Raw genomic sequence first — 27500 nt, 5'->3', positions numbered from 1 at the left:
GGTAAGTGTGGCTATTAAGTCCATTTATAAACGCGTCCAAGCAAAGCACATTCTGCAATTTGTCTGAGGGGTAGAAGAGCACTGGGAGATGGTTGTGTGTGTGTGTGTGTGTGTCTGCGTCTGCGTGCGTGTGGGTTGCATGTGTGTGCGTGCAAGGAATGGAAAAAGCCCATAATGTCTTGTGAAAAAAAGGAAGGAATTTGAACAAAGCGTGTATTTTTCTGCATCGGTAAAGAGATGTAGCCTGCGCCGAGGCCACATTGTTGGATGTGCTGGTGGTTTTCTTGAAGCCTAATAAGGGTAATTATGAGAACCTAATGCCTTATTTACCACACCAGTGTGACGACCAGCGCTTAGCCGCTACTCACGGACGACGAGAGCGGCCAGGAGGCCTTCTGATTGGCTGAGTCTTTTTCTCCCAACCCTTCCTGCATCCCTTTTTACTTCCCCGTTGTGCGTTTGGGAATCTCGGTCTCTCGGCACACAATGAAGAAGATTGTGTTTGCTGTAAGCTCAATCCTTGGGGCCAGGTTTTCACACTGTTTTGTGAAGTCGCAGTTAATAAACTAACCTCCGAGATGGCAGAAAAGTGTTCCATTTGAAGCCTGGTGAGAAGTCCCTCGGCAGGAGGATGTGCACTCGAGGCCAGCAAAGTGAACACATGGCCTCTTCAGTTCAGTTCAGTTCCGTACAGCCTACAGTAGATGCTCCTTGCCGATGGCAGGCCAGTTCCATTGTCTCACCTGTTCTATTGTCTCACCTGTTCCATTGTCTCTTCACCTCAGACAGACCTGCAGTGTGCAGAGTCTCTCTCTCTCACTCGTTCAGCTCACTCGTTCAGTAGAGTCACGCGTTCAGCACTCAGTAGACTCACATGTTCAGCGCTCGGTAGACTCACGCGTTCAGCACTTAGTAGACTCACACGTTCAGTAGAATAACGCGTTCAGCGCTGAGTAGAGTCACGCGTTCAGCGCTCAGTAGAGTCACGCGTTTAGCGCTCAGTAGAGTCACGCGTTTAGCGCTCAGTAGAGTCACGCGTTTAGCGCTCAGTAGAGTCACGCGTTTAGCGCTCAGTAGAGTCACGCGTTTAGCGCTCAGTAGAGTCACGCGTTTAGCGCTCAGTAGAGTCACGCGTTTAGCGCTCAGTAGAGTCACGCGTTTAGCGCTCAGTAGAGTCACGCGTTTAGCGCTCAGTAGAGTCACGCGTTCAGCGCTCAGTAGAGTCACGCGTTCAGCGCTCAGTAGTCACGCGTTCAGCAGACTCACGCGTTCAGCACTCAGTAGACTCACGCGTTCAGTAGACTCACGCGTTCAGTAGACTCACGCGTTCAGTAGACTCACGCGTTCAGTAGACTCACGCGTTCAGCACTCAGTAGACTCACACGTTCAGTAGACTCACACGTTCAGCACTCAGTAGACTCACGCGTTCAGTAGACTCACGCGTTCAGCACTCAGTATACTCAGACAGAGGGAGTAGCAAGCTAGCTCTCTGTTTTGTTTGAATGTCAATAGAAGTGACGTTACCCAACATTGACTTAGAGCGCCTTTAAGTAGACTCACTCATTCAGCACTGTCTGTGTACTGCTTCAGTAATATGTCACGTGTTACAAGAGAGCCGTGCCGAAGCTTGTCGGTTTGAGCGCTTGTCGGTTTGAACGCTAGTCGGTTTGAATGCTAGTCTCAGTGGATATCTGGGCAGCACAGACCAAAGGCTATTATGACATTATGGACGTTAACAAATCTTCACATTCTGTTGCATTTTTGGATGTTTTAAACTAAACCGACTTCACATAGCACCCTGTAAACGAGGAAAAAGATGACCAGTCACCCAGTCCGCTGTGTTTACTGTCATTTAGTTCTGCCCTGTTCCCAAACCTTGTTGAGGCATCAGTGCAAGACTAGAATAGAAGTAAGTGTGTGTGTGTGTGTGTGTGTGTGTGTGTGTGTTTATATTTTTCAGGCCTTGCAACCCTATTCTGTCTTGTGATTGGTGGTGTTGGTGATGAAAGGAGTGTATAAGACTAGCCTTGCAACCCTATTCTGTCTTGGCTCTCTCTGTCTCAAGTCCCTGTCTGTCTCCCACTCTGCCCTTTATTCAGTTTCTCTCTCTCTCTTTTCACTGTTTTTTCCCCCCTGGCTAATGGGGGCTAAAGCGCAGGTGTGTGTGTGTGTGTGTGTGGGAACAGGCGTTTTGTGCGGCGGTGGGTTATTTTGTTGGCCGCTGTTAATTAGTAGCATAGTGGGGCCCCCTGTGGCCCTCTAGTGTGCTGTGTGAGCTGCAGTCTACTGGCGTTTCCACTGGCCTTTGGTATCAGCCCAGAGACTGACAGCTCACACACACACACACACAGGGCCAGGGCTCTGGTGGAAGCTCACACAAACACGGGGCCAGGGCTGTGGTGGAAGACCTGCAGGACACACTACTGTCCAAGCCTCTCCTCTCCTCTCCTCCATTTTCCACTCAGAAAAGGGACGAATTCTGGGTTTTATGCCAACCAGGAAGTTCCTGAACCTGTGTACACACATGCACAAAAAGCCGCAAGATTGCAGAGCAGCACTACTTTGATACACACACACACACACACACACACACACACACACACACACACACACTTTTAATGTCTAATGTTAGTTATTTCTGAAGCCATCTATTTTCCATGTCAACGCCCCAGTGGTGCTTCAAACTTTGCCATTTCTGTAAGTGGGCTGCCTCCCTAATGGCCCTGAAATCATTGACATTCATGTCCCCTGGCCGCGTAGGCTAATGGCCGCCCAGACAGGCAGGAAGTGATCATTTGACCCTATCGGTGTGTCTTGGGGGTCAGTTTTGCATGCCCACTTGTCCTTCCCCTTGCATTTGGACATGGAAATGCATTCTAAAAAGCCCCCTTGGAAAATCCTCCCGCAAAGGTCACTGTTTGGCAAACGCGGGGCCTTGGCGTTGTGATGACTGCTCTGTTCATTAACCTGTGATGGACGCCTTTCACTGTCGAGCCCCACCATACACGCCACGGCTCTGCTCTAGTCTTGGTGGAGACCAAGACCACAGCAGCTACAGTAAGAGTGAAGAAATCCCTTCAGCGTCTCAGAAATCTCCACTGGGCACAGAAAACGCCAGAATCTTTTGATTTGATTGTTATGCTTTCGTGTGTGTTTTTTACTTGCATACATTATGAAAGTAAAATCTGCAATCAATCAGACACACACACACACACACACGAACATACATTATGCAAGTAAGATCTGCAGTCAGTCAGTATAGCTCCTCTTGTGCAGCATAGCTATGCAAAGTGCATCAAAAAGACAACAGAAGATAAAGTGTACTTACATTTGAACAAATAGAGTACCGCCGAGTGGGAACATTAAGACAATAATCGTTAAACAGTGAACCTTAAGAATAGAAACATAAATAAAAACAATAGATGGAAGAGAAATTGTGCAATGGTAGAAGAAAGATGATAATAAAAAAAAGGATTAAGAGGTGTCTTGTATGGATATTTGACATGTTCTCTCTCTCCAGCTTACTCCACGGTGTCTGGGGTCAACGGACCTCTGGTGATCCTGGACAATGTCAAGGTAGATGGACCTCACACGTTTCTGTGCCTTCAAAAGTGAATGATGTGCAATTCTGACATTTGTTTAGAACATGAGTAAACACATGAGTAGTGGAATGTCTCACCTGTAGTCTCACCTGTGTTTAGAACATGAGAGAACACATGCGTAGTGGAAGGTCTCACCTGTGTTTAGAACATGAGAGAACACATGCGTAGTGGAAGGTCTCACCTGTGTTTAGAACATGAGAGAACACATGCGTAGTGGAAAGTCTCACCTGTGTGTGGTGTTGGGTGTGAAGTTCCCCAGGTACGCCGAGATCGTCCACCTCACCCTGCCGGATGGAACCAGGAGGAGTGGCCAGGTTCTGGAGGTGATTGGGACCAAGGCTGTGGTCCAGGTGAGGGGGATTCTGTGTAGTGTAGTTTAGAGATATGACTGATTGAGCGTTAGGTGACTCCTGTTGTTGTGTGTTCTCTAGGTGTTTGAGGGAACCTCTGGAATTGATGCTAAGAAGACAGCGTGCGAGTTCACCGGTGACATCCTCCGCACACCCGTCTCTGAGGACATGCTGGGTAAGAGACATACACACACAAGCACACGCACGCAAGCACACGCACGCACGCACGCACACACACGCAAGCACGCGCACACACACGCGCACACACACGCACGCAAGCACACACACACGCTTACACGCACACACACACGCTTACACACGCTTGCACACGCACGCGCACACACACACACACACGCTTACACGCTTACACACACACACACACACACAAGCTTACACACACAATGCCCGTCCCTGAGGACATGCTGGGTAAGAGAGACACACGCTTACACACACACGCGCACACACACACACACGCTTACACACGCGCACACACACGCTTATACACGCACACACACACACACGCTTACACGCGCACACACACACACAATGCCCGTCTCTGAGGACATGCTGGGTAAGAGACACACACGCTTACACACACACACACGCTTACACACACACACACACACACCCCCACACACCATCATGCAGACCCACACACACACACGCGCGCTTACACACACACTCACACCATCATCCAGACTTACACACACACACCATCATGCAACCCCCCCCACACACACACACACACACACGCACGCACACACCATCATGCAGGCCCTACCACACATGCTCACACACACACACACACACACACACACACACACACACACAAGGTCACATCTGCGAGCACACACACACACACACACACACACACACACCATGTGGATTTTGTTGATCTGATCGATGACGTGGATGTGTGTGCAGGGCGTGTGTTTAACGGCTCTGGGAAGCCCATTGACCGCGGGCCTTCTGTCCTGGCTGAGGACTATCTGGACATCATGGGTAAGAGCACTGCGCACTGGACTCTAAGAGTGAATCTCACACACACACACACACACTACCATGCAGTTTCATCACATTAACCAGTGAGTGAATGCACTCAGTGTATCTACTTTGATATGCGTAATTGCTGTAGCACATTTGAAATGCCTATGTTGTCAGTCTGGTAGTATGATGCCTTTAGTCTGAGCCTGCTGTCCCAGAGGAGTTTAAAACTGGTTTCCATGGGTTACCGCCTCCAGGCCAGCCAATCAACCCTCAGTGTCGTATCTACCCCGAGGAGATGATCCAGACGGGGATCTCCGCCATCGACGGCATGAACAGCATCGCCCGTGGCCAGAAAATCCCCATCTTCTCCGCCGCCGGGCTGCCCCACAACGAGGTACGACACCAGCCTGGTGCCCACAGCAACTGACCACACGACAGCAACTGACCACACGACAGCTCGCAGCTTTCCACAGCCCTGCCTCCTCTCCCTCCTCTCTCTCCAAACACAACAGCTCTGCCTCCTCTCTCTCCAAACACAACAGCTCTGCCTCCTCTCCCTTCTCTCTCTCCAAACACAACAGCTCTGCCTCCTCTCTCTCCAAACACAACAGCTCTGCCTCCTCTCTCTCCAAACACAACAGCTCTGCCTCCTCTACAGTCTTACCCTGGCTAATTGACAGTGAGTCTGCTGTGAGTGTATTTTGTATTTAACAGAAAGCGAGCGGTCTGATGGCTCTATTCTGATGTTGCTGTGTGGCGTTTTGTCCCTGACATACACACACACACTCACACACACACACACACACAGAGGAATTTGAGTAAATAGCACATTAGTGTGTTTGGCATATTTAAATGTGAGAGCCTCTCCACTCTCAGCACAAAGAAGAGAGGTGACCAGGCGCACCAGCCGCTCCTGCTGCCAGCAGCATCCACGCACGCCTCGGATTGGCCAACAAAAACGGAGAGACCTTAACATTTCTTAGCTTTGCGGCTTGACCACCTGACCCCTGCCTGTTATTCTGTGAGCGCATGCACTGCGCTTATTAGAAGTGCAGTTGTTGACTGGCATAGTCTTGAAATGAGTGGGGCCAAGGATTTTCCTCCCCTATAAGAAGCGTGCAGAATGAACCGCCGAGCAAGGTCAACAAAGTGTTTGTGGTGTTCCACACAAATTTTGAATGAGCAAAGAGCTCAATTCATGTATTCTGTTCTGTGAGCACCAGCAAAGCACCAGCAAAGGCTGAACAGATCGCGCTCCCTCCCGTAATAGTCTTCACGCACTTTCCTGCATTTGTGTTCCTATTTGGCCACACTGATGGTTCTTTAGAAAGAGATATTTGTTTGGAAAATTGGTATTCAGAGAGTTCCTGGAATGGAAGACAAAAGGAAAACGATAAACAAGCGCTCAAGACAAAAGGAAATCGATAAACAAACCTGCAACATCCAGAGAGTTCATGAAGGAAACATGGAAGAACATTTCTTCTAATGCTGAATGTAAAATAATTGTTGCAGTTTTGGGACTACCACAAGAATACATTGACAGTGTTTCCCACAGAATTAAATTCTATTTGTGGTGGTAGGGTTGCCGAACAGTTTTTAACAAATTAGCGCAGCGTGGTTATGATGCTAATCAGATTTAAGCACAATGTAGTACAACCTGGAAAATCATTGTGTGGTGGTCAATGTTGATATTGTGGTGGGCCGCCACAAATAAGTCAATGTATGGGAAACACTGATTGAACTTGATGTTAGTGTGTGAATTTGTATCTGTGTGTACAGTAATGATTGGTGATGTAATTGTTTCGTGTGTGTGTGGGCAGTGGGATGTCCATATCCAGGCTTGTTTTGCTGATGGGAGCCCTTAGACCTTATTCATGTCCATAATCCAGCTCTTCCTCTACTGTACCTCCCCCTCTCTCTGTCTCTCTCTGTCTCTCTCTTTCTTTCTTTCTTTCTTTCTTTCTCTCTCTCTCTCTCTCTCTCTCTCTCTCTCTCTCTCTCTCTCTCTCTCTCTCTCTCTCTCTCTCTCTCTCTCTCTCTCTCTCTCTCTCTCTCTCTCTCTAAATCAAAGTTCTAACCTACTTTAGAGCCCCAACTCTGTCTTTAAAGTATCAAAAGGTGTGTGGGTGGGGGTGTATACTGGTGTTTCCAATATGTCTACACACGCACACACAGACAATAAATATAGAAAATGAAATATAATGTGGGCCATAGTCTAAGGACATACTCGGCCAGAAGTGGTCAATTGAGAGGGCACCTGAAGAGTCCTTTAGGGCTATTAATGGGCACCGCTGACGCAGAGAGGACTCTGAGCCTTTGTTCGCCTGTTCAGGGCCACACAAACATCTGGCCAACACACACCTCATTCACTGGAACTAGAACTCAAGTATTTTCAGTTTAAAAAAGCAGTGATGGTGAAGATGTCCTGGTGACACTGAAGAGAAAGACACACACACACACACACACACACACACACACACACACACACACACACACACACACATACACACACACACACACACACACACACACACACACACACACATACACTCACACCTTTGTTCTGGAGGGAGCATAGAGGCTTGTGGAGGCTTTGAGATGGAGGTTCTTTCGAGCACCTGTGTGTGTGTGTGTATGTGGGGGTGTGGATCCCTTTTGTGCGGCGGGGGCCCCTCCCAGGAGTGCTGTGGTCAGCGGGCCTTTGTGCGATGCGTCCTGCAGCCTCCTTCAGCCGCCCCTAATCGTCCCCACTCTCGTCCTTCTGCAAACATTTGTCCACTGAAGAATCCCACTGCTTTGTGCCCAGGGGACAGTAGTGCATGACGCGCTGCTGAAGTGCGTGCGTGCGTGCGTGCATGAGAGAGTATATTTGTAGAGAAAGTGTATTTTTTTTTTGTGACGCTCCAGAAATCGAGAGCATAATATAAATATATATATATATATATATATATATATATATATATATATATATATATATATATATATATATACACACACACACAACTTTCAGGCTACTGCATGCTAGCCCAGCTCCTTAACCACTACACTACCACCACCCTACAGGCTACTGCATGCTAGCCCAGCTCCTTAACCACTAGGCTACACTACCACCACCCATAGACAGTAAAAGAAATGGACGATCAGACTCCGTCGTTCTCAATGGGAGGGCACTGACACAAATTGAACGATTTTTCAGTTGGTCCCCCCCAGTACTGCGCAGACTCACACTTAACTTCGTGACGTTAGCCATCGAACTAAATATTGTAACTCATATGATAGATGCACAGAAATTCTTATCACACTTCCTTCGCCTTCAAAGTCATTTCAAAGTTAAACATTTATTTATGTATTATTATTATTATTAATATCGTCCTCACAAGTGATATCAAGTCGTGTTTATGTTGAAACTACCACACATGATCATCTTCAAAAACAGTCATGGTAAAACAAAACAAAAAAGTTATAGCCTTGAAGCTAATCTTCTTTCCACTTTTCTGACCTACGGTCAATCCATCGAAAACCTCTGAAATGATTATCGTTAGACTACCTAACGGTAAAACTACTGTTTTTCATTAGGTTTACTTGCCTCTGTGCTTTACCTTAACATACAATGCTATTGTAGGCTACATAGCTTTGTTCACGAGTTTCCGTGCTGGCTGGACTACGCTTCTTATCCAAACAATACGGTTATCTCCCTTCGGTGCGTTAGCTTCCCTTCAAACGGACATGCTAAACATTCTTCTTACGGGAACCTAACGTTACGTATGAGGTAGTCGAGTCTTGTTTTGCCTTTTATTGTTTATGTAGATGTAGCACCCCTCTACTCTACTTAATAATAAATTGCACTTTAAAGTAAAAGGAGGTGCTTCTATGAGTTACTGTTAAGTTTAGGCCAGTTCTAGGTTCGGCATTAAGGGGGGAGTAAATTGACAAGGACACCAGTATGTAAAATGTTATAAATAAATAATGCAGGTTTATTAAATGCAAGAATATATTTTCTCTATGAGAAAAGAAGAGGAAACATTGGTAAATAGAAAATAAATAGTAAATAAATACAAACCCCTATAAAATAATAAAAGAGCTCTTAAAAATGCAAAGTATCAAATCAATAGTTAAAAACTCAAATGTCCAAAAGAAAAGAAATACCCGGGTAAGGTGGTGTGAGTGTACAATGTCAGTGTATGTGTGAAGGCTTATCTGTATCCAGGGAACAGATCCAAGGGGTTGGTTATCCAGTATGAAAGGGCAGTTCAAGGGGTTGGTTATCCAGTTGGTTATCCAGTATGAAAGGGCAGTTCAAGGGGTTGGTTATCCAGTATGAAAGGGTAGAACAAATCAATCGATCCAAGGGGACTGACTCGCCATCCAGTGTTCCAGTGTACATAAAAAACCAATCTGCATACAGCAGTTTGAGAATACAATTAAGGATATATATTCAATATCAGAGTCGTAAGATATCATTAAATTCCAATTGAACTACAATTCCAGTTCAATTAAGTCCTATTAACTTAACTAGGCACAAACTACGACGTTAGCGTCGCTGGTAATGAGAGAAGAGGTGCCGTTCTCACTCACACACACACACAGGCTACTACTGTGCGCGCTCCTCTAAACATTCTAATATTAACGTCTCCTATCTCTTAGGAGTTCGTTACTACCAACGATCATATATTTAAAATCATGTAATTCAATATATTCATTAACAACTTCTCTATTACTCAAAAACATACTTAAAGACAATATTATTACAATAGCAGCACTTAAAAGAACAATAAAGTAAAAGCATCTCCGATTGGTTTTTAATTAGTTAGCTCAGTTTTCTAGCATGCTAATCATCCTATTGACTTGAATGCACTATCAGCTAACGGTGCTAATCACTCGCTAGCAGAATGCTAGCGAAGTATTTTAACTCACCGGAGTTCGAGGTTCAAACAACACAGGAGTTCGAGGTTCAAACAACACAGGTCTTCAACAATCCGTAGAAAAATAGATATAAGGAAAGGTAAGATGATTCAATAGATTTAGAAAAAGTTAGATTAGAGTTAGATAAAGTTAGTATTCATTTTCTTAAGAGGATTATCAGTAACGTCTAATCAATTTCATTCAAGTGGAGTCTCGAGAGTGAAAAACAAACCCGTCACCTAGGAGATGACTATACCACAATAAAAGTATTTTAGAATACCTGCACTTTCAAGCAGACCAAAAAAGAAATACATATAATCATGTAAACTCAGCTTCTTGCTATTTATTCATATTTATTCTATTTATATATTCAAATATTTATTGAACTCAAACTGTTCTAAAACTAAAGTTATGGTCTTAGTAACCAAACTTTAAGGTGGGTTACATAGATAACACAGAAGCTACAATATCGGCACAGGATATATGTTATATGAAGTTATGGGAGTTCAAAAAAATCCTAAATGAATGGGCGTTCTATGGGGTTAGCAGAGAGTTGATAACCACCGCTACATCGATGCTTCTACTTCCGAGAATTCGCCTGCCCCCTTGCCACCACCCTACAGGCTACTGCACGCTAGCCCAGCTCCTTAACCACTACACTACCACCACCCTACAGGCTACTGCACGCTAGCCCAGCTCCTTAACCACTACACTACCACCACCCTACAGGCTACTGCACGCTAGCCCAGCTCCTTAACCACTACACTACCACCACCCTACAGGCTACTGCACGCTAGCCCAGCTCCTTAACCACAACGCTACCACCACCCTACAGCCTACTGCATGCTAGCCCAGCTCCTTAACCACTACACTACAGGCTACTGCACGCTAGCCCAGCTCCTTAACCACTACACTACCACTACCCTACAGGCTACTGCATGCTAGCCCAGCTCCTTAACCTCCACCCTACAGGCTACAGCACGCTAGCCCAGCTCCTTAACCACTACACTACCACTACCCTACAGGTTACTGCACGCTAGCCCAGCTCCTTAACCACTACTCTACCACTACCCTACAGGCTACAGCACGCTAGCCCAGCTCCTTAACCACTACACTACCACTACCCTACAGGCTACAGCACGCTAGCCCAGCTCCTTAACCACTACACTACCACCACCCTACAGGCTACTACACACTAGCCCAGCTCCTAAACCACTACTACACTACCACCACCCCATATCTTTCAGGCTACAGCACGCTAGCCCAGCTCCTTAACCACTACACTACCACCACCCTACAGGCTACTACACACTAGCCCAGCTCCTAAACCACTACTACACTACCACCACCCCATATCTTTCAGGCTACAGCACGCTAGCCCAGCTCCTAAACCACTACACTATTTCCAAAAGATGTTTTTTTTTTTGTTCCTCTTTTTAGTCAACTTTAGCAGGGTGGCACAGCACTGACCACTCCCATGCATTGAGCAAGAGAAATGCAGATGTGGTCAAAGACTCAGACAGGAACAGATAACAAGGATTGAGAAAGAGATGATTCTCTCTCTCACTCACACACACACACACACACACACACACAGTCACACACACACTCAGCTGATTTACACAGATTGAAATCCCTCTGTAGCTGCCATGTGATGAGCGAGTTAAGGGGTCAGTCACTGTCCCGTGACTGTTGCTCAACACTGGAAACTCTGACCTCCCATTTCCCCTTTGCTGTCTGGCAGAGTGACCAGTCCCACTGAGTGACCAGTCCCAGAGACAGCTAGTGAGTGACCAGTCCCACTGAGTGACCAGTCCCAGAGACAGCTAGTGAGTGACCAGTCCCACTGAGTGACCAGTCCCACAGACAGCTAGTGAGTGACCAGTCCCACAGACAGCTAGTGAGTGACCAGTCCCACTCTTCAGAAAGGCCTCTATGGTCCCTTTGCAATTATGGACATTCAGGCACATGCGTTTGTTTGTTGTTCAATTGTTTTTATTGGTTTTGTTTGTTTGTTTACACACACACACACACACACACACAATCATTGGAGACTGCAGTGCTGTGCCCATTTTCAGGATTGCGTGCGTGCGTGCGTGCTTCTGTGTCCTTGTGAAGAATGAGACCTCACGGTCCAAACTCACAAAGGGGATGCGCGCTCTTTCAGGCAACCAAGGTACACGAAGACATTGACGAACCACAGACAAGTGCAAACTTTGTGCTAAGAGTGCTGGTTTATTTACAGTGTTCAAAAGTGATAAACAAAAACTTTGAAAAAAGGCTACAAACAAAAATCAACACGAGGGTTGCTCACACTTAAAGACTTAACTAAACAAAATAACCAATACAAAACTAATAGGGATTCAAAGAGTTAAATGTTCACAAACCAAACCAGACTCAGCCTCACAGCAAGCTGCTCTCCCTATGCCACTCTCTCTCGAATGACAGAAGCTCAGCCTTTTTATGGGCCTACCCATTAGAAACGTCACTCAAAATGGTGGGAGAGTAGTGCACAAACAATTAACAAAATAAAGACATTAATCATAACAAAAATAAACTTGCCTTGATCCTAACAATTTTACCCTTATTTTACGCTATAAAAATATATATATACTTTCTCTTTCCCTAAAACCAGTTCAAAACCCTAACCACAATTACAGACACGCCATCAAAACAAAAAATACAAAAAGATTGCAACTTTGACAGTTCGGGTTTTCTCGGGGGACCATTGATGGCGGGACACACAACAAGGAAGTGAATGCAGTCAGTGTAGATGCTATGGCGTGGGAATACTGGTGCGTGTGGTGGAAATGTTTGGTGGAGCAAAACCAGCGGGTACCTCGCGGCTTGCGGAGATGTTGTGGATGAAGACTGGTGAGTACAGAAATATGTGTGACGCTATGTGACGGTGAAATATGAATGTGTTCAGAACGCGCTAAACCGGTATCGCGTGTAATGAACTTGCCAAGTGCCGTGTGCAGGTGTGTGTCGGGAAATGTTTGTCAGTTATGTGTAGGGACAACGTCGGGAGCATTTGGGGAAAAGTTTAACTGGAGGGCAACTTTTCCACAGTCCTCTTCAATGACAACAGATGAAATCCAATCAAAAGCAAAAGCGTTAAATGAAGAGAGGCAGGCGTACAGTAAAAAACACACACACACAGGAAACGGGCCAGGACTTGTGCTGGGTCTGATGGCTAGTGACCAGGAGAGGACTTCTCTGTGGAGTCCCTGCATGATATTAAAAAACTCTTTTGTTTCATTAAGTAGAGGTCAGAAGGTCACTTCTGGCTTTTCTCTCCTGCCCAGAACAGGTGTTCCTGGTCAGAGTTCACAGCAAGGCCACACCACGGATCAACACACACACGCACACACACACACACACACAGACTATCACATTACTCTTGTTCTCACACACACACACACACACACACGCACATGCAAGGCCATCACATTATACAACATTCACGCATACACACACAAAAATGCCATTTTTTCCCAGCTTGTTCTGCCCGCATACACCACACACACACACACACACACACACACACACACACACACATTTACACCGATGTAACAGATCAAAAAGAAGGCCGTAGTAATGCAGCAGTCTCCATTGTGACGTGTGGCCTGGAGGCGGCATGGTTCATCTGACGTGCTTCAGTGGCCAGTTCGAGTGGAATAAGATTTGTTTTTTTTCTGCCTCAGATGCTTATCCACAAAACCAATGTTAAAAATGCTGATGATGTTTCAATAATGGACCCTAATTTAACCTACTGTGCTGCACAGCCACCAGAGGACCCTGGTGGGAATTATCTTTTTAGAAGTAGGAATTTAGTTTTAGAACCTCTTTTGCATTCTCCTGCAACACTTTTGCATTCCCTCGCAATAAGTTTTACGCTCCCTCACAATAGTGTTTAATAGTCAGAGTCAAGTCAAAAGTATTGCCAGGGAATGCAATAGGGGCTCTCAAAAGATAAGTCCCACCATGGTCCTTAGGGCTCTGTACGATACTTACATTGAACTGTTGGTCTGTGTTTAAAATCGGTATCCCTGTCGGGGATACTGCCGCTGGTGGACTGCAGTTTGACTCACTGGTTTGTGGCTGGAAGTGGGGAATGACTTTGTTCCTGTTTTTACCCATGATACTTTTTGTCTGCTTAGTTTTTGTTGTCTATAAATTCTCATGTTTGGAAATCATGTTTTTGCCGGTTTATTGGTGTCAATCTCTCTCTCTCTCTCTCTCTCTCTCTCTCTCTCTCTCTCTCTCTCTCTCTCTGTGTGTGTGTGCGCATGTGGAGTGAGTGGGCGGAGTACTGGGTGTGTGTGGCCGCTGTGCCCTAATCACTGGTTTCTCTTTCTTTATTTTCTTTTTTTCTTTTTTTTTCTTTTTCTTATTTGTGTTTTGTGTTTTCAAAGCTTTATTTTTTCTAGAGTTTTTTGGTGTGTTTAGTGTAGTACTCTCTTGTACTGCGGCGCCTGCTTCTTGACTGGAAGCATGGCGGCCTCAGGTACAGGGAAGTTTGATAGTCTTACGAGGCAACATGCCATTAAAATGGCTACCAGCGCCAGCGTTGAGGAGTGTAGTTTGGCGATAGGAGAAATGGTTGGTCATGACAAAATTCTGTCCGCTGCTCGCACGAATAATGTGGTCATGCTGTTTCTTGAAACAGTGGCCGTGGCCAATGAAGTTGTTGAACGCGGAGTAGTAATTGACGGTGTTTTTACCTCAGTGCTACCTTTTATCGACCCCTTCTAAAAAAGTAATCTTGTCTAACATCCTGCCCTTTATTAAAGATGACATTCTTGCCCAAACACTGTCCCGCTATGGTAAACTAGTGTCACCCATCAGAAAGATAGCAATGTCTAGTAAATCTCCACTCCTGAAACATATCGTGTCCTTCAGGCGATATGTTTACATGATTGTGAAAGATAATAAGGATCTAGATTTGACACTTAATATAACGGTGGATGATTTCAATTATGCGATTTTTGTGACCACACGTATGACGAAGTGTTTTGGTTGTGGTCAATTTGGTCATCAGGTACGAGCTTGTCCTGACAAGAGCGGTAATTCCGCAAATTGATGCGTTAATGATTTGCACACTGATGTGAATGCTGAGAAGGGACATGGCTCTAGTAGGCCTACTGAAACTCATACGAATGGGGAGCATGCTGGGGCAGGAGGGGGTCAAACACCGGGAGAGGGAGTAGTGCCTCTCCTGCATCGGAAGAATGCCCCCCTGAGCAGGGTGCTCCTGTTGACCCAGGAGGAGTTGAGGACGCGCTGAACCAGCTGATAACTCGCAGCATAGTTGTGTGTCAGTGGATAATGTCGATCAGTCTTTTGATGATGATGTTGGGGATGAAAGCTCTCAAATAGAAGCGGAAGAAACCGTTTTCAAAATGCCTCTCAAAAATAAGAGGAGGCACATTCACCGGCCAAAAAGAAAGAGGCAAAGCTTCTCACTCCTGGTGACACAGAGAGCGAGAGTGAAACTGATTGTAGTGTCAGTTGCACTCTGCGCCCAAGTGGTGTCCCTGCCCAGTGTTACAGCGTAGTTGATATTAAACATTTCTGTTACAAACTAAACATGCCAGAAATGTCCAGATTGACGATTATTTCCCTAACGTGGAACAGTTTATGTCCAAAACAAGGTTGTTTTTGGCTGAAGGGCGTTTCACAGAAAGGGAAGGTTTCCGTTTGAGAAAGTACGTTATAAAGTTAAATACTGTGTTGGGTAACAGTGATACTGACAGTCAGCATTATTTCCCTGTCGTTTGCGATGATTAAGTACATGCCGTTTGTCTTTTTTTTATTTCTGCTCTTTCTCATGGGTGATTTGCGAATTGCTTCCCTAAATTTGAATGGGGCAAGGGACCCATTGAAGAGGGCGGGGCTCTATGAATTGGCAAAGCAGAAACGTCTTGATGTTTTTTTGCAAGAAATGCACAGCGATGCAGGGAACGCAGCTGACTGGGCATTGGAGTGGGATGGGTTTTTCATTACTAAGCCACAACACCTCGGTTAGTGGGGGTGTTGCGGTTTTGTTCGCAAAGAATTTTACTCCAGTTTCCCATGAAATTGAGGAAATTGTAGAAGGAAGGTTATTGAAAGTTAGGGCTTGTTTTGAAAATCTTGTCTTTGTGTTTATCTGTGTGTATGCCCCAACGAAGGCGGCATATAGAGTATTGTTTCTAGATACCTTATCCGCTGCTGAGTCTGGGTGCAATAGTGAGGAATTTTTATTTGTTGGTGGAGACTTTAACTGCACTGAAAATGATGTAGATAGAAATCATACTGAGCCCCATATGCTTTCCCGCAGAACACTCACACAATGCATACAGACGCATAACCTAGTTGATGTGTGGAGAATCCTTCACAAAGAGCAGAGGCAATACACCTGGGTCCACGCTCACAGCAACACACTCTCCATGGCTAGGCTTGACAGATTCTACTGTTTTAAACACCACCTGAATATTTTTGGAAACTGTTTGATTTGTCCTGTGGGTTTTTCTGATCATAATTTAGTTATCTGTATGATAACCCTGTGCTCTGTGAAGCCAAAGAGTGCATATTGGCATTTTAACACATCCCTGTTACATGATACATTCTTTAGAGATGTTTTCAAAACTTTCTGGGTTGCAAGCAATACACCCAAAACGTCACAAGGGACAGAACCTGATCTGTTGAGGCACTAGAAAAAGAGTTGGTGGAAATTCAGAATTTGGCATATTCTGCTGGGAACTATGATGAAACTGATAATTTGGCAAAAAGGAAAAGTACTTTAGCTGAGTTGCTTGGCATCAGTGCAAAGGGTGCCCTGGTCCCTTCACGGTTCCGTAGCATGGACCAGATGGATGTGCCTTCTAAATTCTTTTTTAGCTTGGAAAAGAAAAACGGCCAGAAAAGATTTATCCACTCACTGCGTTCTGAGTCGGGTGTTCCATTGACGGGCACCCGAGAGATTCGGAATAGAGCCGCACAATTTTATCAGGATCTGTACAAGAGCGAGCTAGAGGCTGAACGATGTCTTTTTGGATGGCCTGCCACAGGTCTCCATGGAGTCTCTGGCCGAGCTCGATGCAGCTCTGACTTTGGGAGAACTGGAGAGGGCCCTCCAAGGTATGGAGAGTGGCAAGGCCCCTGGCCTGGATGGCATTCCAGTGGATTTTTACAAGTCATTCTGGCCGGAGGTAGCGGAGGACTTACTGGCGATGCTCAATGACCGCCTCGCCGGAGGGCGTCTGCCGTAGAGCTGTCGTAGGGCGGTCCTCACTCTCCTCCCTAAAAAAGGAGACCTAACGGACATAAGGTGCTGGAGGCCCGTGTCGCTCTTGTGCAGTGATTTACAAATTACTTTCCAAGACACTGGCCAATAGGCTAGGCAAGGTAATTGAACAGGTCATCCATCCGGACCAGACCTATTGCATACAAGGCAGAGTAATCTTTGATAACGTTTCTTTGATTCAAGATGTTTTTCATGTTTCCCATTCTCTGGGTCTTGATGTTGGGTTGATCTCACTAGATCAGGAAAAAGCTTTCGATCGGGTGGAGCATAGCTATTTGTGGGATGTTTTAAAGGCCTTTGGTTTCAGTGAAGGCTTTGTGCAGAAGATCAGGGTTCAGTACAGTGAGGTGGAGAGCATCTTAAAGATTAATGGTGGCTTATGTGCTCCTTTTAAGGTGGGAAGGGGTGTGCGGCAGGGTTGTTCTTTGTCTGGGATGTTATATTCAATAGCAATAGAGCCTCTGTTACACAGACTAAGGAAAACTTTGAGTGGCGTGCATGTACCAGGTTGTATGGTACCCCTTCGTTTATCGGCCTATGCCGATGACATAGTTGTATTAATAAGTGGGGAAAGGGATGTAGAGGTAATCTTAAGTACCCTGGGGGAATTTGGGGCTTTTTCATCGGCCAAGGTCAACTGGCCGAAAAGTGAGGCTCTATTGCTTGGTCAATGGAGAGAGGGGGAACCAAAACTTCCAGATGGGCTGTGTTGGAAAAGAGATGGTTTTAAGTATCTGGGGGTCTTTCTGGGGAATGAAAAAGTAATGCAAAACAATTGGGAAGGGGCAGTTGTAAATGTTAAAGGGCGGCTTTAGAGGTGGAGGTGGCTGTTACCAAAGATGTCATATAGGGGGCGCACACTTATTATTAACAACTTGGTGGCATCATCTTTTTGGCATCGTCTAGCCTGTGTGGACCCTCCACTGGATCTCTTGCAGAAAATACAGTCTGTTTTAGTTTGGGAATTTGGGCCCTGTTCAGTGTGCAAAGGCAGGGGTCAGTAACCTCCTTATACTGGCTTTTGCATGAGCCTGTGATTGGGGGTGCGCGTTTGGACGTTTCCGAAGTTGGATTACCTGCGCTTGAGAAGATGCTTCTCAGCTCAAAGACTGTGATTTTAAAAAATGTGATAGATTTGGCAGGATCTGATTTTGGGAATGTGAAGGGGTTCGCTGATTGCTTGGGGTTAAGGTCTTGTCGGGTGGTGTCACATCTCCTAAAAAATACTTCATGGGGCTGTGGCTGTCAATTCTTTTGTCTCAATTTTAAATCCAAATGTTGGTCAGGAATGTCCTTTTTGTTTTCAGAGAGAGACTATTTTTCATGCATTCTCACAATGTGTCAGACTGAGGACTTTGTTCCTTATTTTGCAGCGCTTGTTTTGTAAATTTGGTGCAGATTTCTCCACTGAGGTTTTTATTCTTGGTTTTAAGTACACAAGACGCAGGCAGAATGAATGCAAGTTACTGAATTTCATTTTAGGGCAGGCCAAGATGGCCATTTATGTCAGCCGAAGAAATAAGGTGGATCAAATGCCTGGCGATGATGTTACAGTCTTGTTTCCAGCTCTAGCCAAAGCTAGAGTATTGGTTGATTTCCGTTTTTATGAAATGATGCAGGACCTTGAGACTTTTGTAGACTTGTGGTGTTGTAAACAAGTGTTGTGTACAATCATTGACAACAAGTTGCACTTTGAACATCTGTAGATGTTATTGTTTTTATTTATTTTTTTATTTTTGTGTGTTGTGTTCTTAGAAAAAATATATATTTTGGGCATCATTGATTAATTGAGTTTTTGTGCTGTTGTGCAACACAATAAAGTTCAAAATTCAAATTCTTTCTTTCTTTCTTTCTTTCTTTCTTTCTGAGCGCATGTGCGAACGAGTGGGCAGAGTGCTGTGAGTGAGACACGTGAGGGGCATAGCCGTCTGGCTGCGACTTCCTCTGAATTTCTAACTTTATCTTCTGTGTTGCCCTTTTGGCTATTTTTTTTAGTTTGTCGTGTAGTTTGTTTTGTAGATACTCTTTTTTTGCGGAGGTCAAGGTGGATTCTGATGTCAGTATAGAGGAGTGCAGTTTAGCTGTTGGAAGTCATGGGGCATCATGAGCGTGTGGTCTCGGCCACACGGATGAATCGAGCGATGATTTCTAAGTTCTGTTGCGAAAGCTAAAGATGCCATTGAGTGCGGTGTGGTCATTAAGGACTCCCTCACACCAGAGCTAAAGATGCCATTGAGTGCGGTGTGGGCATTAAGGACTCCCTCACACCTGTTCTCCCCTTGAGCAGCAAGGCACCTAACCCCTCACTGCTCCCCGAGCGCCGCTGTTGATGCAGGCAGCTCACTGTGCCGGGATTAGTGTGTGCTTCACCTCACTGTGTGTTCACTGTGTGCTGTGTGTGTTTCACTAATTCACGGATTGGGATAAATGCAGAGACCAAATTTCCCTCACGGGATCAAAAGAGTATATATACTTACTTACTTATATTGCCCGTGAATTATCACGTTTTGGAAAACTGGTGTCTCCGATAAGAAAAATCCCTGCTGGTTGCAAATCACCTCTGCTCAAACACCTTTTGCCTTTCAGGAGACAAGTTTACATGGTCTTAAATCATGGCCAAAGTGAGCTGGACCTAACGATAAAAAAAAAGATGACCGTTCTTGACCAGGAAATCCTAGACCTACAAGGACTGGTAGCATGCAATGAATGTAAAGAACATACTACAGCACTTAAGCGCAAAAAGAGCATGCTGTCTGACGGAAAAACAAAGTCCATCAGAAACCAGGTGCCAATCCTCAGGAATTTACTGATGTCAAGAGGGAATTTTGTTTCTACAAGACAATGCATTCTTTGGATGTTTTTGCTGATCATTGGTGCTGTGAGAAAGTCATTTGCTCAGTTGATGGGAATGAGTTGGTTTTTGGTTTTTAATTGTTATTTGTTTCTTTGGGGGGATGGGGAGGGGGTCTGTTTTCTTTTGACCTGATGTCTTCCTGAGTATCATGTACTTGTTTCTGAATCTGTTCACCAATAAATGTTATCTCTCTCTCTCTTTCTTTCTTTCTTTCTTTCTTTCTTTCTTTCTTTCTTTCTTTCTTTCTCTCTCTCTCTCTCTCTCGCTTTCTCTCTCTCTCTCTCTCTCTCTCTCTCGCTTTCTCTCTCGCTCGCTCTCTTTCTCGCGCTCTCTCTCTCGCTCTCTCTCTCTCTCTCAGATTGCAGCCCAGATTTGTCGGCAGGCTGGTCTAGTGCAGAAGTCCAAAGATGTGATGGACTACAGCTCTGAGAACTTCGCCATTGTGTTCGCTGCTATGGGGGTGAGCTCTCTGTGTGTGTGTGTGTGTGTAGTGGGGGGGGGGGGCACAGAGAGCTTGATACCAGCACAATGTATGTATTGTTATAATTTGTGTACACACACGTGCAAAGGTCCAAAAAAAAGAACACACACACACACACTTACCCATATACATACATATACACATGCACACACACTTACCCATATACATACATATACACATGCACACTTTAGTGTGAGCTACTTGGGGGTGAGCTGTGTGTATGTGTGTGTGTGTGGGGGGGGGGGGGGCAGAGGGCACAGTGTATGTATTGTTATAATTTGTGTACACACACGTGCAAAGCTCCAAAAAAAAAGAACACACACACACTTACCCATATACATACATATACACATGCAGACTAGTGTGAGCTACTTGTGGCTTGTCCTGTTTGAGCAATCACGGTTCCCCGGTTCTGTTTTGACAGGTGAACATGGAGACAGCTCGGTTCTTCAAGTCTGACTTTGAGGAGAACGGTTCCATGGACAATGTCTGTCTGTTCTTAAACCTGGCCAATGACCCAACGTAGGTCGCGCACGCACACACGCACACGCACGCACACACACGCACACACACACACACACACGCACACACACATGCACACACACACGCACACACACATGCACACACACACACACACACCATTTCAGTTTATGTTGTTGTGGCAGCCGTGTGTTAATGATGTTCTCCCTGTCCAGTATTGAACGCATCATCACTCCGCGCCTGGCTCTGACCTCCGCTGAGTATCTGGCCTATCAGTGTGAGAAGCATGTGCTGGTCATCTTGACGGACATGAGCTCCTATGCTGAGGCTCTGAGAGAGGTAACACACTCACTCTCATACTCTCACACTCTCATACTCTCACACTCACACTCACACCAACACTCACGCTCACTCTCTCTCTCGCCTTGAACAAACACGACATCCTAGCCGTGAACATCTACACACACACACCACATCCTAGCCTTGAACAAACACCACATCCTAGCCTTGAAGGCATGCTTGTGTGCCATTTCATTTATATGAAGGGCTTCAGCCGACGTATTGTCTTTGTTGTCCTGCAGCTTTGTAGTGTGATGCCACCTCTCTTGGTGTGAAGAAATGTGTAGTAATATTTGCACACACACTCACAGTCCAGGTATGAGCTCTCTCCGGTTCACCTGATGGCCCAAAAGCCCAGGTGCATTCCAGAGCTTCGTCGCCTGGCTCGTCGTCTGAGCTGGCATTCACGGAATGCTTTTAGCCAAACGTGCTCACAGCAGAGTCAATGGTCCAGATTAGCAAGGTTTTGTGTGTGTGGTGTGTGTGTTCACTGGATGCAACCCTGGGCCCAAGCTGGGAAATTCAGGTGCAATGGATTTGATATTCCAGGGGTGCACATATAGAGAAACGGTCTACTTATTATTATCTACTTATTAATCTATGTATTAATCTACTTATTATTATTTACTTATTAATCTACTTATTAATCTACTTATTATTATCTACTTATTAATCTACTTATTAATCTACTTATTATTATCTACTTATTAATCTACTTATTATTCTATATTTCTTTATTGTGTTTCATCTACTTATTATCTGCTTATTAATCTACTTATTATTCTACTTATTAATCTACTTATTATTATCGATTTATTAATCTACTTATTTATCTACTTATTTATCTACTTATTATTATCTACTTATTAATCTACTTATTAATCTACTTATTTATCTACTTATTTATCTACTTATTATTATCTACTTATTAATCTACTTATTTATCTACTTATTTATCTACTTATTATTATCTACTTATTAATCTACTTATTAATCTACTTATTTATCTACTTATTTATCTACTTATTATTATCTACTTATTATTATCTACTTATTAATCTACTTATTTATCTACTTATTATTATCTACTTATTAATCTACTTATTAATCTACTTATTTATCTACTTATTTATCTACTTATTATTATCTACTTATTAATCTACTTATTATTCTACTTATTATCTGCTTATTAATCTACTTATTTATCTACTTATTATTATCTACTTATTATTCTACTTATTAATCTACTTATTATTATCGATTTATTAATCTGCTTATTAATCTACTTATTAATCTATTTATTATTCTACTTGTATATGAACCTTGTTCTCTTGTGTCTGTGTCTGTGTGTGAGGCACGTGTGTGTGTGTGTCTGTGTCTGTGTCTGTGTGAGGCACGTTTGTGTCTGTGTCTGTGTCTGTGTGTGAGGCGTGTGTGTGTGTAACAGGAGTGGTGTCAACAATGCACGATTCAGCATCGATGCGGCAATGTGCCATAATCAATTATGTCACTGTTTATTTTCTTGCCTTGAGTGGACAATAAAGTTGTGAAGTTAGAAATGACTTCTGGGGGCATTTCCGAAGCAACGTTGTAATGACATGCGCAGCCTGTAGCTACATGCTAAGCGGCAGCACTAGCCCTTTCAGACCCCACGTCCATTGGAATGGACATGACATATTTTTGGGTCTAGACCAATGAAAATCTGTGATTTCACCATTTTAATTATGCTTTGTAACTGATTGGATCCTGATGACCCAATCAGAATGCAGTTAGGGCCTGTAACTTGATCTGAGAGCACTTCAGACATCAGACAAGACGAGCATGGCTCTGAAGCTAGATAGGAACAGGAGTAAACACATTTTTCCCCTCATAAATATGAATTTATGTTTATGATAGCCTAACCAATTTGCACTCAGTATAATTCTAACCATTGCAGGTGATGATATTTGAAGTTAGTTTGAATATATTTCATAACAGTGTAGTACAGGATTTTTTCAAAGTTTAATGTCCATCCCAATGGACATCAGGTGCTGGGAGATGTTAGCCAACACTCATTTAGGCACTCACCAGGCAAGGTTCTGACATATCCTCAAGACCCAAGCTATAATTTTGAATGCATTTTTTATTTATTTCAGCTATTTTGGATGAATGTGCACTCATTTTACTAAAATGTGTCGTCATTTTTACTAAATCGTGCTCTCATTTTATTATATTGTGCACTGAATTCAGTCAAATGTGTGCTCGGTTTACTAAATAGTGTGTCCATTTTGCTAAATGGTGGGCTCGTTTAGTCAAATTGTGCTATTTTTTTGTACAATGAGTGCACATTTTAGTACAATGAGTGCACTATTTACAAAAAAGAGTGATTTAGTAGACGAGCACACTATGTAGTAAAACGAGTGCACAATTTAGGGTGCGTTTGTAAATTCAATCTGACACTGAAAATAGAATAGCTCTCTGAAGTTCAAAAAACTAGTTTATTACATTTTACATAACATTTTAATATATTGTGTGCACGTTTTACTAAATTGTGCGTATGTTTACTAAATTTAGTAAAACGAGTGCACTATTTAGTATAACAAGCGCATGATTTATGTATATAAATCATGCGCTTGTGTACACAATTTAGTAAAATGAGCATACGTTTTCTGGATATATACCAAAAAATATCTTGCAATGACTGCTCTAGGGTTCCGTACTAACCATATTACAATCTATTCTTGTTAGTATAACAGTACCCAGAGTACGCTCTGGATGCTCTGAGAGTGTGACACTTTAAAAGGGTTAAAAGTTTCAGAGTTGGCTCAGAGCGCATGGAGTGGCAATTTACAAACGCACTCTTAGTAAAATATGTGCATAATTCAGTAAAACGAGCATATATTATCTTTATATATAAAAACAATCTTGCAATGACATCTCCTGGGGGGTGTCATTGCAAGGTTTTCTATGTATTGAGAAAACATACACTCGTTTTACTAAATCATGTGCTCGCTTTACTAAATTGTGCGCTCGTTATACTAGATTGTGCACACATTTTTGTGTATTGTGCGCTCGTTTAACTACAGTACATAGTGTGTTCATTTTACTAAATCATGCTCTCGTTTTATTAAAAAGTACACTTATTTTACTAAATTGTGTGCTCTTTTTCAAAAATTAAAATGAGAATGTGATGAAATAAAATGAGTGCAATTTAGCAAATGAGCCCACAATGTAGTAAAATAAACACACTGTTTAGTAAAACAAGCACACGATTTTCAAAATTGAGAAATGAGCACACACACTTTAGTAAAGCACATTCCCTCCATATACACAAGCAAATATGTTGCAAACATACCCCCGGTGTTCCGTATTGGAACATGTAATTAAAAAATTCAATATAAGCAGTTCAGTTCACAAGACTGTGTGAAAACAACAGTGCAAAATGCAAAAAACAATGCAAACTGTGTGTGTATATTGAAAACTTCTAAACATTTTGTACTAGCACCACAGGTATTGTGTGGACGCAATCCGGCACATTAGTTAATGTGCATGTTTTGACCTGCTCATAGACATATAAAAACATTTAGACACATGCAAACATTCAGTTCCAAATGTTTAAGTCATATGTGATTATTACTTTCAATACTATATGTAAAAAACATAGTGTTTTTTCCCTAAGTCCTCATGTCATTTTACACCTATTTAGTTGAGGTGTCCATTGTAATGGACATTAAAAAAGTAATAAAGACATGATTTATGATTTAAAACAGTAATAAAGACATGATTTATCAAATAATTATTTTTTCCCCTTTATTTCTTCATTGGGGAGGAGTAAAAATCAGCTGAATATTTTTTTTTTTTGCTCAACAGAAAAAAAACAGGTCTGAAGGGGCTAGCTAGCATAACAACAACACTAAAGAATCAAGATGACGGAGGGAGATGACCACGATAGACGGGTAATTAAAAACGCACCCAAAGCTTGGAAAGCGGACATCTGGGCACATTTCGGATTCTACTAATTTAATGGGAAACTAGACAAGACGTACGTGGTGTGTAAAACCTGCCACACTAACATCAAGCACGTTGGCAATACAACTAACTTCACGAACCATGTCGATCGTTGGCATCCTGAGTTGGCTTCGTTACTGTGTGTGCAGTATGTTGCAGGGTAGGAATTTCACGACGGCCATGGCCATTGTTGCCCCTTTAAAAATCAGAGGTTTACAGGCCACGGTGGCCTTGGTACCCCCTTCTTTCAATATTCTGTTTTGCGTCCGACGATTTTTATTTAGCCTATGGCCTGTCAAAATAATCTTAGCATTCACAGCGCAAATTAATTTAGTTTTTTACGCAGTGGAGAAAGTGACGGCGCACGGCAAGAAAGAAAGTGCGTCCAAATTCACCCATTCTCAGTTGAACTACTCGCGAACGAGCCTACTCATCACACAGACATCACAAGTAGCCAATCACATCACATGAAAGAGCTTTTCTCAGCTTTTAAACTATGTTAGCCGTTAATTGCTGTGGTGAACGGTTCGCATGAAAATTACACTTAAGTGAATAATATAATTAAATTTAATCATAATTCTACTGAAGGTTCTGCGCCCATCTCCCTACCCATTCATCTCGGTGGAATACTTCACGAACCCTTCGTTCAACACATAACAAACCATATATCAGAATAAACAGCTGACCTTACCGAACAGAAAGGTGTAAAGCAGTCCCCTGTACAGTTAGCCGTTCCAGAGTAATCCAGTTCTGAATTTGCAGCAAATTTCGACATGCATGGATGTCTCCAAATTTGGGCTTTAAGACAATGTGTTTAAATTATTCTACATGATTTCATAATGGGCCAAATACAAAATAAATGTTACAAATATCGCCTAGATATTGGTCAATCAGAGGACAGCTGACTAAGAGTTTGTGAAAGTAGCCTTAATGATCACAAAATGCTAAGCATGCGTCTATGCTATTTGAGTGTCTTAAAACTGAGCTGTGCTTAAATTGTTCAATACATGATTTCATAACAGATTGTAATGTTTCATAGGCTACAGTGATGCAGGTCTACTGCTGTGAATAGGCTAAATACAACTTTGATCATTTTTATAGCCTACTACTGTATAGTTAACTCTGGCCTTGGGGCCCTTACATGTGGCCTTTGTGCCCCCCACCAAATATGCCCAACTGAAGGCCAAGTAGCCTTGCCCCTAAAATGGTGAAATTCCATTATTTAATGACATTTATGTCAAAGATACAGTGATAATACACACATAGCAGCCAATAAAATCTGTTCAATATCTGACTGCTTGTATTGCCTCATGACCACAAAATTTGCCTTGTTGTGTGCAGTAGAATTTTGATGCATCGCAATGCATTGCAATGCATCGTAGAATCGAATTGAATCGAATGGTTACCTGGTGAATCGTAATCGAATCGAATTGTGAGGGCATTGCCAATGCACACCCCTAGTAACAGGCACGTATGTGTGGTTGTGTGATTGTGTGTGGTTGTGTGATTGTGTGATTGTGTGTGGTTGTGCGTGTGTGTGGTTGTGCGTGTGTGTGGTTGTGCGTGTGTGTGGTTGTGGTTGTGCGTGCGTGTGGTTGTGCGTGCGTGTGGTTGTGTGTGGTTGTGCGTGATTGTGTGTGGTTGTGTGTGTGGTTGTGCGTGCGTGTGGTTATGCGTGCGTGTGGTTGTGCGTGCGTGTGGTTGTGCGTGCGTGTGGTTGTGCGTGGTTGTGTGATTGTGTGTGGTTGTGTGATTGTGTGTGGTTGTGATTGTGTGTGGTTGTGCGTGCGTGTGGTTGTGCGTGCGTGTGTGATTGTGCGTGTGGTTGTGCATGCGTGTGGTTGTGCGTGCGTGTGGTTGTGCGTGCGTGTGTGATTGTGCGTGTGGTTGTGCGTGCGTGTGTGGTTGTGCGTGTAAAACGAGCCTCTTCCCCTCTCCACGTCATGTCCCCATGCCCATGCAGTAGCAGATTGAGGGGATTACCACACACACACACACACACACACACACACACACTGATTGAGGGGATTACCACACAACGCCTCTGAGTTGCCGGACACCAGCGTTGACACAAAAGCCCTCTGACCCCTCTTGACATTTGAAAGCCCTCATCATCTACAGAGGTTTCCACCACCCCCACACACACACACACACACACACACACACACACACACACACACACACACACACACACACATACACACACACACACTTAAAAGCCCTCATC

At 43.8% G+C, this 27500-nt stretch overlaps 1 protein-coding gene and 2 long non-coding RNA genes across 3 annotated transcripts in view; 1 reads left to right on the top strand and 2 right to left on the bottom strand.

Annotated features, from left to right (window-relative positions):
• atp6v1ba (ATPase, H+ transporting, lysosomal, V1 subunit B, member a) overlaps positions 1–27500 on the top strand; it is a 44503-nt gene that overhangs the window by 7553 nt on the left and 9450 nt on the right. The window contains exons 2-9 of the mRNA XM_042065477.1: positions 3521–3576; positions 3854–3952; positions 4034–4127; positions 4877–4954; positions 5194–5333; positions 20345–20446; positions 20892–20989; positions 21163–21286. Of these exons, the coding sequence (XP_041921411.1) occupies positions 3521–3576; positions 3854–3952; positions 4034–4127; positions 4877–4954; positions 5194–5333; positions 20345–20446; positions 20892–20989; positions 21163–21286 (791 nt within the window). The remainder of the gene's footprint in view (positions 1–3520; positions 3577–3853; positions 3953–4033; positions 4128–4876; positions 4955–5193; positions 5334–20344; positions 20447–20891; positions 20990–21162; positions 21287–27500) is intronic.
• On the bottom strand, positions 9140–10264 carry LOC121685153. The gene is made up of 2 exons (XR_006023273.1): positions 9854–10264; positions 9140–9334 (listed from the first exon to the last, which is right to left on the bottom strand). It is a non-coding gene; the product is annotated as an uncharacterized LOC121685153 (long non-coding RNA).
• The window catches only part of LOC121685155, a 13182-nt gene continuing 11200 nt past the window's right edge, over positions 25519–27500 (bottom strand). The window contains exon 3 of the long non-coding RNA XR_006023275.1: positions 25519–25528. This is a non-coding gene — a long non-coding RNA (uncharacterized LOC121685155). The remainder of the gene's footprint in view (positions 25529–27500) is intronic.

Source organism: Alosa sapidissima, chromosome 16 (assembly GCF_018492685.1).
Source record: "Alosa sapidissima isolate fAloSap1 chromosome 16, fAloSap1.pri, whole genome shotgun sequence".
Taxonomy (NCBI): domain Eukaryota; kingdom Metazoa; phylum Chordata; class Actinopteri; order Clupeiformes; family Clupeidae; genus Alosa; species Alosa sapidissima.
Note: the sequence above shows the minus strand (reverse complement) of the source record. Positions and strands in the feature narration are given on the sequence as shown.